The sequence below is a fragment of the Lissotriton helveticus genome, chromosome 11, assembly GCF_964261635.1.
Source record: "Lissotriton helveticus chromosome 11, aLisHel1.1, whole genome shotgun sequence".
Classification (NCBI taxonomy): Eukaryota; Metazoa; Chordata; class Amphibia; order Caudata; family Salamandridae; genus Lissotriton; species Lissotriton helveticus.
Window position 1 is genome coordinate 701,517,004 of NC_136072.1, and position 12,623 is coordinate 701,529,626.

At 43.1% G+C, this 12,623-nt stretch overlaps 1 protein-coding gene across 1 annotated transcript in view; it reads right to left on the minus strand.

Annotated features, from left to right (window-relative positions):
- Positions 1-12,623, minus strand: part of SFRP1 (secreted frizzled related protein 1) — a 167,314-nt gene that overhangs the window by 92,898 nt on the left and 61,793 nt on the right. The window contains exon 2 of the mRNA XM_078666551.1: positions 6,526-6,603. Within this exon, the coding sequence (XP_078522677.1) occupies positions 6,526-6,603 (78 nt within the window). The remainder of the gene's footprint in view (positions 1-6,525; positions 6,604-12,623) is intronic.

The following is a 12,623-nucleotide window of genomic DNA, read 5'->3' on the forward strand; positions in this document are numbered from 1 at the left end:
CTCTGGGAGACTAGAGGCCCTAAACCCCTCTTTCGCGGTTTTGTGTGCTTTCTTTTCTTTTTAGGTCGACAGGCTGAAGAATATAAATTAAAAAACACACAAAAAATGAATCTATTCAAATGAAGGGCTACATGGCTGAAAGAGTTGTATCAGTCTAAAAGCAGCACTATAATGTGCCTATTAGTGTAACATTTTCCTTGTTACCCCCATGGCTAAATTCTTTTACGGTCCCAAAGGCGCGACTGATTGCATTGCAAATGCTTGTTTTTTAATGATGGTGGTTATCCTAACTTGTAAATGCTTTTCAAATCAGGAGCTGGGTTGGGTGGCACTGGCCATCTCTATTTCTCGAGAGGAAGCAAAGGACATTAAAAAGAGGTATGGGCAAATTATTTTTAGGCGATATAGACGACTGGCATTAAAAAGCATTTTCCAAAGAGGTGTCTAGTGCACGATGGTAAAGTTAAACTGTGGAGCACTGAATCTGTAACAGTTGTTGCAGAAGGAAGAACCGTGGCGAATTAAATATGTCAACAGATGTTTTTCATTACTTCTCGAAAACACAAACCAAGTTTATTGCAATCTGACGTAGTAGACTATGAGGTTCTCCCAATTGGAAACATTTTGAAACAAAGTGCTGCATGTATTGGCAAAGACAATATCCCCAGAAAAAGAAAGTTGGTGGCAAAATTAGCTTTATGGAATGTTTTCCAGGAAATGTTGTAAGAAATACATTGTTTGCTCTTGTTTTATTCTGAACAATTGAGATCGTCTTCAGCTCTTTTTTTCAAAATTAGCAAAGGACTGTACAGCACGAATATAAAGATATTCATGAAATCCTTCCTGGCAGAAGAAAATCACCTTATAAGCGTTCCAAAACAACACACGAACGTGGAAAGTCTCAATGTTGAAAATCAAGAGTTTAAAAGAATGAAATGGAGATAGGACAATCCTGCTAATGGCGCACACCCAGAAATTGAAATGACATGCTGCCTGCCACCTATGAGATTCTCTGCTTCGACCTAACACTTCCAAAGTAGTATCATAGACATACCTTCAGAGGGGATTGCACTGGCCACTGAACGAGAACCTCTGGATCCTCATATTCTCCATTGTTCCCCCCAGGATAAGCAATCCGGAATTGCACCCTACTCATAGTTTGTACTGTGTTTCGCTGTTCCCCATGGTCAATGATGCTATACAAGTTTCAACGTATACAGAACATGTATGGGCTTGTGAAGTCTTGGGCTCCATCTCTCATTGTATGATTTCTGATATCTATATTGGACATGTCAGTAGCACTCATATGGACTGTCTGATGTGTTGGCATGTTCATTAGATATGTGTACTCCAGAACTGGATTTGAAACTCATAGTGAGAAGATCGAGAATGGCAATATTTCTTGTAGTTATTACATTTTTTGGAGCTAAGTCTTGATCCATTACCAACTTAGAAAAAAAACCAGAATATGGCTGCCAGGTTGAAGAGTTTGTGAAGCAGCATGTGCTTGAGAGGAAAATAGTGACAGTTTATGTATTTGTAGAGAATTGATGTAATTAAGCGAGATCCTGTCTTTTCTATTCATGCACTAGCCAGGGTGTCTTCTTGCAGAATTCTAATGCTTTACTTGACATGGCACACAAGCTGACACCACATTGAATTACAGGAGGGCTGTGTGCTGTGAGAGCTTACTTTCACCCATTGGTCTCACAACCCTTTTTGTAAGAAGTGAGTTTTAGGTTCAGATCACACTGGGCTGCTGTCCAGCATAGTTAGCATGACACTTCCTGAACAAGTCTGAGTTTTCTTACAATTGGGTTGGTATGACTACTTCCAAGCCTTATGATCAAAGGTTATGCCAAGGGCTATCAAACTCCTGCTGTTTTGAGACACTAGGCAGCTAATGAGATATCCTGCAGTGAAGAAAACCACAGTGTGAATCAATCCTTGTGGAAATAGGGATACAGAAGCAAAAGAAGCTTGAGATGCAAGCCACAGCATCATCAAAAAGCCAACAGCTTTCGAAATGAGTGGATACGCCACAGTTAAGGTGCAGCTTGTTTGCAATAGGACCCTAAAAATCAAGTCACTTGACCCAATGGTGCAGTGTGGAAACAACGATACTTGGAAGTGCATTGAATTTTTTTGTGAGTTGTCTGTCAGGGTTGTAGCACAGTTTTTAGCAAAACAGGAATCCACCCCACAAAATGAAACTTTGCAACGTTTTGTGAGTTGATTCAATTTTTAATCTCCAGTTGAGTATTTTGCACTGAGGCCTTTAGTAGAGACTTTAATCAGTCAGCATGCGCAACAAATATTCTCACCTGTGGTGGAATATTTACTAGGACAAACTGCCTTTTTCTGAGCCATTGCACATCTTTACACAGCTGTGCTAGATGCAAACCAGGTCAGTACACCCTATTAAAGATAATACCAAGCCCCTGAGGTAGCCGTGAGCTCTTGACTGCCCTAGGGACTCACCCCCAAGGTAATGAGGGATTACCCCCTTAAAATAGCACTGCGCTATATGTGTGCTGAAAGGATCTGTATTACAGAAGGAGTTGCACAAGAGTCAATTACCCCTTTATAGCACTAAAGTGTGCCAGGGTGCAGAAACAGGCCTACATGCCCTTTTTGCCCCCAGGGACTCTGGTCTCTGGGCTCCGTTCCAACTCAAGTTATACTGTACAAGGAGTCTAAGCTTTTGTCCCAGATCCACCACTTCACGTCATTGCAGACACTGTACCTAGTCCTGTACTTTTGACTTACAAATTATTGATTTCAGGTATGTTAATCTAATTAATTAAATGGAAGGGAAACAAGATTTAAAACTCCCAGAATACAGTATGCTATCATAGAAAAGTGCAGGTCCGGAAACACTGGGAATAGTGTCTGTAATGACCTGAAGGTGGGATGACACCCTACTTTGCACCCTGTCTTTGGGTTTGCTTAGTTCCTCAGAGACATTTCTCTGATCCAAAATGCACATACAAACCATTGCAAAACCTAAGGAAATGAAATTATGTGGATTTAATGAATGTTGGTTCTAATTTCGAATTTAATGTTATTCCTTGTCATTCCTTGGGATGATTGCGTATTTCATTAGAAAACATAATATGCACTTGTGAGCTGTCTGACTCCAAGAAATAAAGGGTTCAACAACATCATATTAGACTTTTTAGAACTGAAGATTATATTCGTGGTCCATGTTCTTGTGTTTTGGTGAACTGCGTCCTGCTAGTTCCTAGAACTGGACTCCCATGTTCATATGTTTTCATGTTTGATATAATTTATCACAGCTCACTAATCCTGCCTTGTATTTTTGTATTCTTCACATTTAGTGCCTAGGTACTAGGAGTAGTTTGGGGAAGTAAATGTTATATCCAGTAATTGGTGTGCTCCCCACTCAGCAGTTGCACAGACTCTTGAGGGCTGATTACGATCTCGTCCAGAAAGCATTCCGACCAATTTGGTTCTGGAATGCTTTCCAAACTACTTGGACCGGGGGAGTCCGACCGAGCGATTTTGATGCACCCGGATGCTTCCGGATACGATTCGGTTGGACTCCCATTGACTTCAATGGGACCCTGTGTTCCGAAAGAGATCACAAGCTCCCATTGAAGAAAGGGGTGGCTGGGGAAAATCGGGCACCCTGTGGCAGGCACCATGCATGCCTGCCACACTGTGCATGGTTGGAAAGGGGGGGTCCCTTGGGTACCCCACAGGCTCGATTCTGAAGGCCCCAGGTGAAGCGGAGACAGCTAAGGGCCCCCTAAGACAGATTCCAACAGCCGGTTTGATTCAGGCAGACCGAATCGGAGCGGTCATCCGAATCGGTCATCATTCGTACTCGCTTTCTCAGAAAACGAGTCCATAGAGCTATACGATTCGGATTCGAAAGACTCAACTTGTCCGAATACCTTTCAGAACCTATTCGGACAGCCCTAACAGTTTTCCAAGCATTGTAGTCGGTCATTGGGAACTGTGTATGATTCGGCTGGAAACAAGGGTTCCGATTCGGATTCAGCAAACCCGAATCCGATTCTGAGCCCTTCCAAACGGCATCATAATCGACTCCTTGGTGTTTCAATGGACACTGCTGACTTCGGTATTTTGAAATTCTGCTAAAAAGCTTTACATCTGTACATACTGAATACAGAGTGATCACAATTAAAAAGTAGCTAAACTTGGCAAGACATTTTGTATATAATGGCATATTGCGCAAAATCATCATGTTATGTTTTTTTATTCATATTTTACAATAAATGTAGCAGCATGAACTAGCCAGTGAGCATTAACTTAGGAGATGAATCCTCACAAGATGACGAAAGATGTTCTCCTTTACAACACCAAACACTCTGAAGCCTCCTAAGGGAAGTCATTTGAGTGGGAGGGATTTATGGTGGCAATTACTACTCCTAGGATATTGCAGCATTTATACCCTGCTTTGGACCCACAGCAATTTAACTAGCTTGCCTACTAATTATTTAAATAAAAAAGTCTATGTGCATTGCTACTTTCAGCCATCTTTTTTGTTATTGATATCAAATTATAGACATACTGTAGGCTTGAGTTGTCAATAATTAGTTTTTTTACCCTTAACTGACTCCCATGGTGCAAGTTAAAATTTGTAGGATGTCCTTTTCCGTTTTCTTATGTGGATCAAAAAACACTCTAATGTTACTTCCATTGCTACTTCTGATTTTACTGAAATTGCACCAATGGTGTCTTTACTTGCTCATTCCATCATAGATATTACTCTCCTCCATGTTATGTTAGTGTTTTTCGTTTACTTTTCGTAAAAAATGTGGTGTCCTCTTTAGTGGTTTTCCATTTTAGGGAAAAAGACAAGATGGCTCCTCGGGTGACTATTATTTTCAGAAACCATCATCAGTACCTTGAATGGATGAGTTGCAGCATAGTGTGTAAATGTCCAACGTATGAAATTGTGAATAATAATTTTGTGCACTCCTTCAACATTTGGGAATAACTTTGTACGGCATTTTCATTAAGTTGCTCCAATAGCTTGAGGTAGTAATCTGACTTTACCTGGTGCTTCTTGACAAACGGCTTGATTTTTAATATACGACAGACAGTTGTGCAGATGGGTGTCCCTTATTGTTCGATCATCGAATATTTTTTTGGGGGAAAAGGGATTTTATTCAATGAAATGTGAAAGGGGGCGGAATAACTCTTACATAAAACAAAGCTATCAGAATTCAGTTTTTATTTTCTTATTTGAGGTAAACAAAGAGAGGAAAACAAATGCGGAGTCTAAATTGTGTGTTGTTTTCCACAACATTAACAGCCATGCTGTCACTCGCTTGTACTAACCTAAAGGAGTGCTGGACATTATGTCCTGTAAACTGTATCCTTTTTAATCTTATGATTTATCCTCATGCTGCTATTACTGTTTTTAAAATAGGGTTCATAATTTTTAACACATTGCTGACATTGTATATTTTAAACTCTGGCTATTTTTACATATGACAATTTTTATTATCGTTACTTCTTTATAGGTATAATGTTTTAAAAATTGTCTGCTATGTTTTATGGGGTAGTTTCCGAAATAAACAGATTTGAATGAAATCTCGCATAACACAAAGCTATCAAAATTCAGTTTTCAGATCTTATTTGAGGTAAACAAAGACGAGAAGACACATGTGGAGTCTAAATTGTTTGTTGTTTTATCCTCATTAACAGCTATGCTAAACAAGACCTCTTGTCTACACTGACGATCACTGCTTTGCCTGCCAGATGGTTTACCATTGTAAATCTGGCAACTGAAAATGGAAGTAGAGGTGCCAAGTACGTCGAGTATCTCATTCTCATGCTTGAAATGGAAGACAGAGAAAAGTTTGAGTGATTATATGTCAGGTGGAATTATTATTTAAGATTATATTATCCTTCGCCTAACCTCCAATTCTCTGCACCCACCCAAACTCAAACCAGGCTTTGGAAAGATAATAAGGTATCATAAATCAGTTTGGTCTAAACCCTAATGGCTACCTCTTCACTGTGCACTACTTCAACAAGGAAGCCTCCACAAAACCTAAAGACCAATATCACTTCAATCCTAAAAAAATACACATGCTGATTGTTGATCTTGATGCATTGGTCCAATTAGAGACTGCACCACAAAAGTTCTTGAACCAATAGTGTTACCTCTTACTGCCTTCTACTTGGAGCCCCACAACATATCCTTTTTGGCTTCAGACCACAGAGTAGGGCTGATCCCACATTATTTGATATCGGGGAAGATCTAATCGGTGTCTGAGTCCAAGGACAAGCTTCTACATTCATTCTATTGGATTGCTTAGCAGCATTTGATAAAATTGGTCGTAATGTGCTGATCGACCATATTGGATCATCAGATTAAAAAAGATTAAAATATTGAATGGATCTATCCTAGTTATCCTCTTTCTGGTGCAGGACAACAATCTCCCTCAATTGACAGTCTCTTCAATATGCATTGGATATTTCCAACTAGTAAAACATGACCAGGGAATAAGAAGGTTCACTCACCAAATTCACTGGCACAAAGGTGCTCGATGATAGCATCCGATTTCAATTCATTGTCACACGGAGGGCACACAGCTGATCCTGGCAAAAAAGGAATAGAATTATACATCAGTAAAAGAAAGGACAAGGTCAAGATTTAAGTGCTAAGGATGAGAGATTTAGCTGGTACCTAGAACATAGCTCTGAATATTGACTTGACCACTCACAAGCAGATTCTATCAATTTATAATTTTAGACCTGTATTGTCAAACTGCAAATTACATGTATGTAATGAGTACGGCACCCAACTCAACATGTTTAGAGTTTAGGTGAGTTTTACCTGATAAGAAAGAAAATCTCTTAACAAACAATAACAGAGAATCTGTCGTGCCTGCACTTATCAAAGGGATTACCATAGTACTTGTGCATCAACACTGCAAGAAAGTCTTGGATTACATAGATCTTATCTTTACACTAGTCGACAATCGATTACATAATGTTTCAAAGGCAAATAGTATTAATACTGATGTGGTTGAAGCAACAGAAAATTTTAATATAGCCTTATAGCTTGCTGCCAGGGGCTATACCGCTTGTTAAGGGTCTTGAACCTGAATTATAGGTGAGGGTCTATAATGAGTGAGAGGGCCTTTAACAGCCAGCTTAGCACGAGGAGGGAAGTCTATAAGGCTACTAGAACAAATTCCACCCACTGAGGGTAGAATGTTCTAAATTAAAAAGAGAAAAACAGAAAGACAAACATTAGAATTATGCAGCTCTGGGCTTATACCAGCCATTATAAGCCCAGAGCTACTCCATTGTCTTCAATGGAACTCTCAACATTTCAATGTTCTAATATAGCCTTATAGCCTGCCGTTGCAGGCTATACTGGCTATGAAAGGCCCACTCCAATGTTTAACAAGGGAGCGGGACTTTAATAGCCAGTACACCCATGCTACGAATGGCATTAAGGCTATTAGAACATTCTGCCACTAGAGGGCAGAATGTTCTAATAAATAAAACAAAGGCCTCTCGAAGCCCAAGGGGGTTTAAATCCCCTCCGACTCAGAGAGGCCTTTGTGAAAACAACAGTAGAATGTTGCTTTGCGGGTCTTTACCGGCCTGTAGAAGCACAGAGCACTCCATTGTCTTCAACGGAGTGCTCCACATTCCAATGTTCTAATAGTGATTACATAGCTTTCCCCACATGTCTAATTCTATGAGAGTATATAACATAGCATTATAGCCCACTGATGAGGGCTTTACCCACATTAAAGGATCTCTGCCTGAGTTATAGACCAGAGAATGTAGGCCCGTAGCATGTAGGTATGAGGCGGGTCCTGCAGGAGGGAATATTATATGAAAAAAGAAAAAATTCAGGCATGCCGCCCATAGGCATGTTTTGATGATTAGCAAATGTAATTCTAAACCACTTGTCTATTTAGTAGGCAAAGATGGAAGATGTGATGTGAGACTGAAAGGGTAGAAAATGTGTTTGATATACCAGCAACTTCAAGCTAACTCTCACAGGTGTCTTGCCTGCAGTCATGACCTGCCACAATCTATTTGAAGCAAAAGATTGTTATGTTCACCGACATTTACCAACCAATGCAAAATGGGTGGAACCACCAGCAGACTCTGGTAGAGTCCTTAACAATTCTTACCAATTGTCCCAAGAAAGGGCACCTGTGAGTATGAGGAGGTGCATAACAATTTCACTTGATAGCATCATTGCTTTCAGGGGTGATAACCTCATTTACTTCATGATGACTCAGCTTTAAGGCACTGTGAGTCCTTCATATTTTCCAGACAATCACAGTGTTACCACCCGGACTGCATAGGGGCCACACTCACTCCTGGGAGGAGGGGGTGGGATGCCACAAACCAGCCACGGTGAATTTCGTAGCGCGCCCTGCATCACAAAATGCGATGCAGCATGCGCTACGAAATTCGTTTTATTTATTAAATTGTTTACTTACCTCTAATTATCCATAGGCCGGTTTTTAGGACCCAGGACCCTGTCCCTCCCCGTCCCGCCTCTCTGCCCCACCGCAACTCCCTCCATGGGCCGCGGCTGCCACAAACCACCTCTTACCTGATCCTTCATTGTGGATTGCATGTGGGTTGGTGTGAATGGTCCTTCCTTTGCCATGCCTCACCGGTGAAGTTTGTTGGCACTCTGTTGCTCTCTCTCTCTTCTTTTGTTTGCTGGAAGGATGTTCCAGATCATTTGGGAAGTGATGGCCTATAAAGACGAACGTCTCCCGTTGCCAAGGTGCTTGGCTTTACGGATCTTGCTTCTGGGTCCTGGGAGAAGGACCCACACTGAGTATAGGATCTCGCAGGTGTTTTCGGCATCCTACCGAGTTCACCCTTTATACTTGGCGGAACCGCTGGAGCGGTTCCTGTTTGTGAAATTCTCTGGCAGTTCAGTGCTTGTGAAGAGCAGATTTCAACGCTCATGAAGAGTAGATTTCCAGCACTCGTGAAGAGCAGATTCCCAGCACTTGTTAACAGTGGAATCCCGGCGCTTGTGGAGGACCGCTGGTGCGGTGCCTCCACTTTCTTTTTCTTCGTTATTTACTTCATCCATTATTTTGTGTCTACAACGGAGGCCGCATGAGCGGTCCTCCTCTTTTTTTTATATAAAATCATCATTTATTATGATCATAATTCGGAGACCGCAGGAGCGGTGCTCCTCCCAAGTCAAGAAGAAGTGAGAACAGCGGGACCGCTGCGATTACACACGTGCCTGAAAGGGAGCTGCTGATCCCTTACCCTAAGCTAGTCAGGTACTTTCACCGCTCGCTTTCCTTTGAATCTTTGTTCCATATTTACTGGTCTTGCTACATCTGGTGCCTCTCCAACCTGCTATGCCGAGAGGAAGTTCAATTTGCCTTTCCTGAAAGACCGCAACAGTGCTACCTGTTCCCTCTACTAACACTGAACCCTCTGCTACCTGGTTATTTCTTCCCTGGGATTCCTTATACCTATAACTAGTGATAGAGGTCCTTTCCCACTTACTCCCTCCACATATCTTGGATGTTTGTCCGAAGGGCGAGTAGTTCTTTAAAGAGTGACAGAGGAAAAGCAGCGAGCTGAATGAAGTAGGACTGCCTACTTATGTGTGCTACCTTTTTTTTCTTTCTTACCTCTTTCCTGAAATTGTATGATTGTATCTTCCAGATAGTGATTATGCCATCAAACTGGAAGGACTTTCAATTCATCCCATCCTGCTCTTCCCTGGGTCAACCCTGCCATCCTACGATGCCGAAGACTTCTCCCACATACACGGTATCCCTCTTCCCCTTGGGACCAATCGCCCAGGCTATTTCAGTTAGCGTGGAGGATTGGTCTTGGGGTGCGAGGGAGGACTATCTCCGTGTAACCAGGGCGCCCTTGCGCGCCCCGCTCCAGGGCGCGAACTAACCTCATGTGCCCCCCCCCTTCTTTCTCCACAGCCCCCGTATACTGCAACCTGGTCTGGCCCCGAGAGATACAGTTGCGACGAAGAGGACTGGCCCTTTAACTGGACCGAAGGTGTGCCGGAGGTGGAGCCGGATCCAGGGATAAAGGACGTCACAGAACAGCCCCAGGTGTGTTATTTCACCGGAGGAGTGGTCAGTGTGAAGGAGAGCGGAGTGGCGGGAAGCAGTGAGGACGAGCGGAGGATCGGAGGACGAGGCGGAGAGAGGAAGGCGTGGATCGAGAGCGGACGCTGGATCAGCGAAGTGAGCATTCCGGAGGACGAGGAAGCCCCGACGCCAAAACAGAGAAGACAACGGACTACCGGGACTACTGGAGCCGACCCTGAGACGAGGGGAGCCGACTGGAGAGGAGCGGAGCAGAAGGACCCGCCCGGAGGCCAACACCACGATCCGCCCAGCCGTACGCCAGGAGGGGTACGGCTCACAGAGGTGCGTGACCGCTTCCTGGGGTGGTGCAAGAGGAGAGCTAGTCATTTCAAGTAGTAGGGTTGCATACTCTGTCACAACCCTGGGGTACCCTCACCTTCACTACACTCCTTAGATCGGGCTTGAGAGGGGGGTGGGGGGGTTTGGTAGCACTGGGTGTGTCCTCCACGGTCCCTTCCCTGTGAAGCTTGACAAACAGTCATTCGTGGTATTGATACAAGCCTCTCTTCTGTTTTCCCCCCCCTGTTGGTGTCGGCGAGGGTGGACAGCACGGAGCCTCCGGGAGCCAGAAGAAGGAGGAGCCCCGTCCGGAGGAAAGAGGAGGGAGTCATCCGAAAGACCAGAGGAGAGAGAAGTCGATCTCCTCGCAAAGTCCCTGTTAGAAAGACTTGTACTGATTCTTTATATGATCGAATAAATACCAGACCAACTAAAACACGACTCCTGCCTATTCCTAGCCCCGCTGCTACACTCCGTTTCTATGGTTCCTGGCTTTCAGGTGAGTGGAGTCGTGACACACAGTGCAGTGAAATATTGCCCATTTCAATAAAATATATTTTGACTCCTATGTTTCTCTGTGATTTCGGCTCTCGGAGAAGAAGAATGTTTCCACCTTGTGTCCTATGTGCTCCTTAAGCCACTCAATTTCTTAGTAAAATGACTGCACACACACATACACCAGGAGCACGAGGCTCAGGCAATCCTTAAATATCGGACATGGAAATGATCGGTCGTACAAGGCAAACTCAGCCTTGATTACTGTCTGAGAGTATTTGCACTACCAAAGATTTGCCCTAGTCTTTTCAGCTTGTAGCCATCCATGGTCTCAATAGAAGGCCAGAGACTCATTTTGTTTGATTTTGATATTCCTCCTTAAACTTGAAATCTTGCAAAACATGACCCATCAATTGTTTATTTTCTTTTCAAAGTGAATTAGGATATTGTTCCTGATATGCCAATATAACAGATCTATTTGAAGTTTGAAAAATATTAGTTATAACTAATTTTAACTCTTGGACAGAACAGAATGTTTGCAGTGTACAGCACTGGCAATATTTAATACAAAGGAAGGTAAAACAAATATTCAGTTTGAAAGAGCACAAGGTCGCTATACTATAATATCTATTTAATCCCTCAAAAATACTTCAGCAGTTCTAACTACATATAATACAATTGAATAGATATGAAGCCATTCGATATTTATTCGGAATAGCAAACTTTGGGCTGCCTTGTTCATTAGTATACCATTCTGAGGTACCCTTAAGCATAGGATCAGCAGAATGAAACCATTGCTTAATTTGTGCTGGTGGTGGGTACTGATACTCATTTTAGGGATGAAAACATATTTTTAATCAATGCACTTTGAATCGGAGCAAGCAAGAGGAAAGAGTGAAAAGACGAAAGGAGTAGGAAGAGAATGATAGAAATAAGAGAGATAAGGGGGTGTGCAAATGAACCTGCAAGAGTGAGATAATGAGACAGGAAGTGTACTTTAATGGAAGATAAAGGCATGAGGTGGAAAAAAGGCATGAGCTGGATTCAGAACTTAGGCAACGTCGGCATTCAGCAGCAACATGAAGGACTCCTAAGGAAAGCTCTGAGCCCATGCACTGATTTTTTTCTGTATAAATTAAATGTAGGCGTATTTATAGAGCGCACTAATACTCCGGATTCCGGAGTGTCCTGGCACTGTACTCATACCGCTAGGGAACCTGTCCTGGCTTTTCCCCGTGAAATGTCCACTCCTGGGCATCCCCGGGGTGCAACCAGGCATCCCCAGCGCTGTAGGGGGCCGTTGTGGAGACTAAGCAAGCTATTGCCCAGAGTTGCAGCGTGGGACTCGTGCTCTGAGTAGGCACCGAGGCGAGAAATCATGTCCAAGGAATTATGAGCCCAAGAACCGCCGAGGTCAGCCGAGATCAGCCGAGGCGGGATTTGAACCCTGGTCCCGGGCCAGGCCTCTACACCAGGGACTGCCGCTCTAAGCAGTGAGCCACACTTCTCCACATCGGAATACCATCATTGGCACTTACTTCTCATGAGCACCTCACATTGTGACCGTCCATGGCAATCATGCGACAGAAGAAGATGTCCAACTGCACTGCATGTGTGAATAAAACATATTTGCAGGTTACAGGTTGTACTTGTACATTGTCATGTTACATTTCCCCGCGAATTCTGATGTGATTTGCCAGGTTGTACACATTTGCG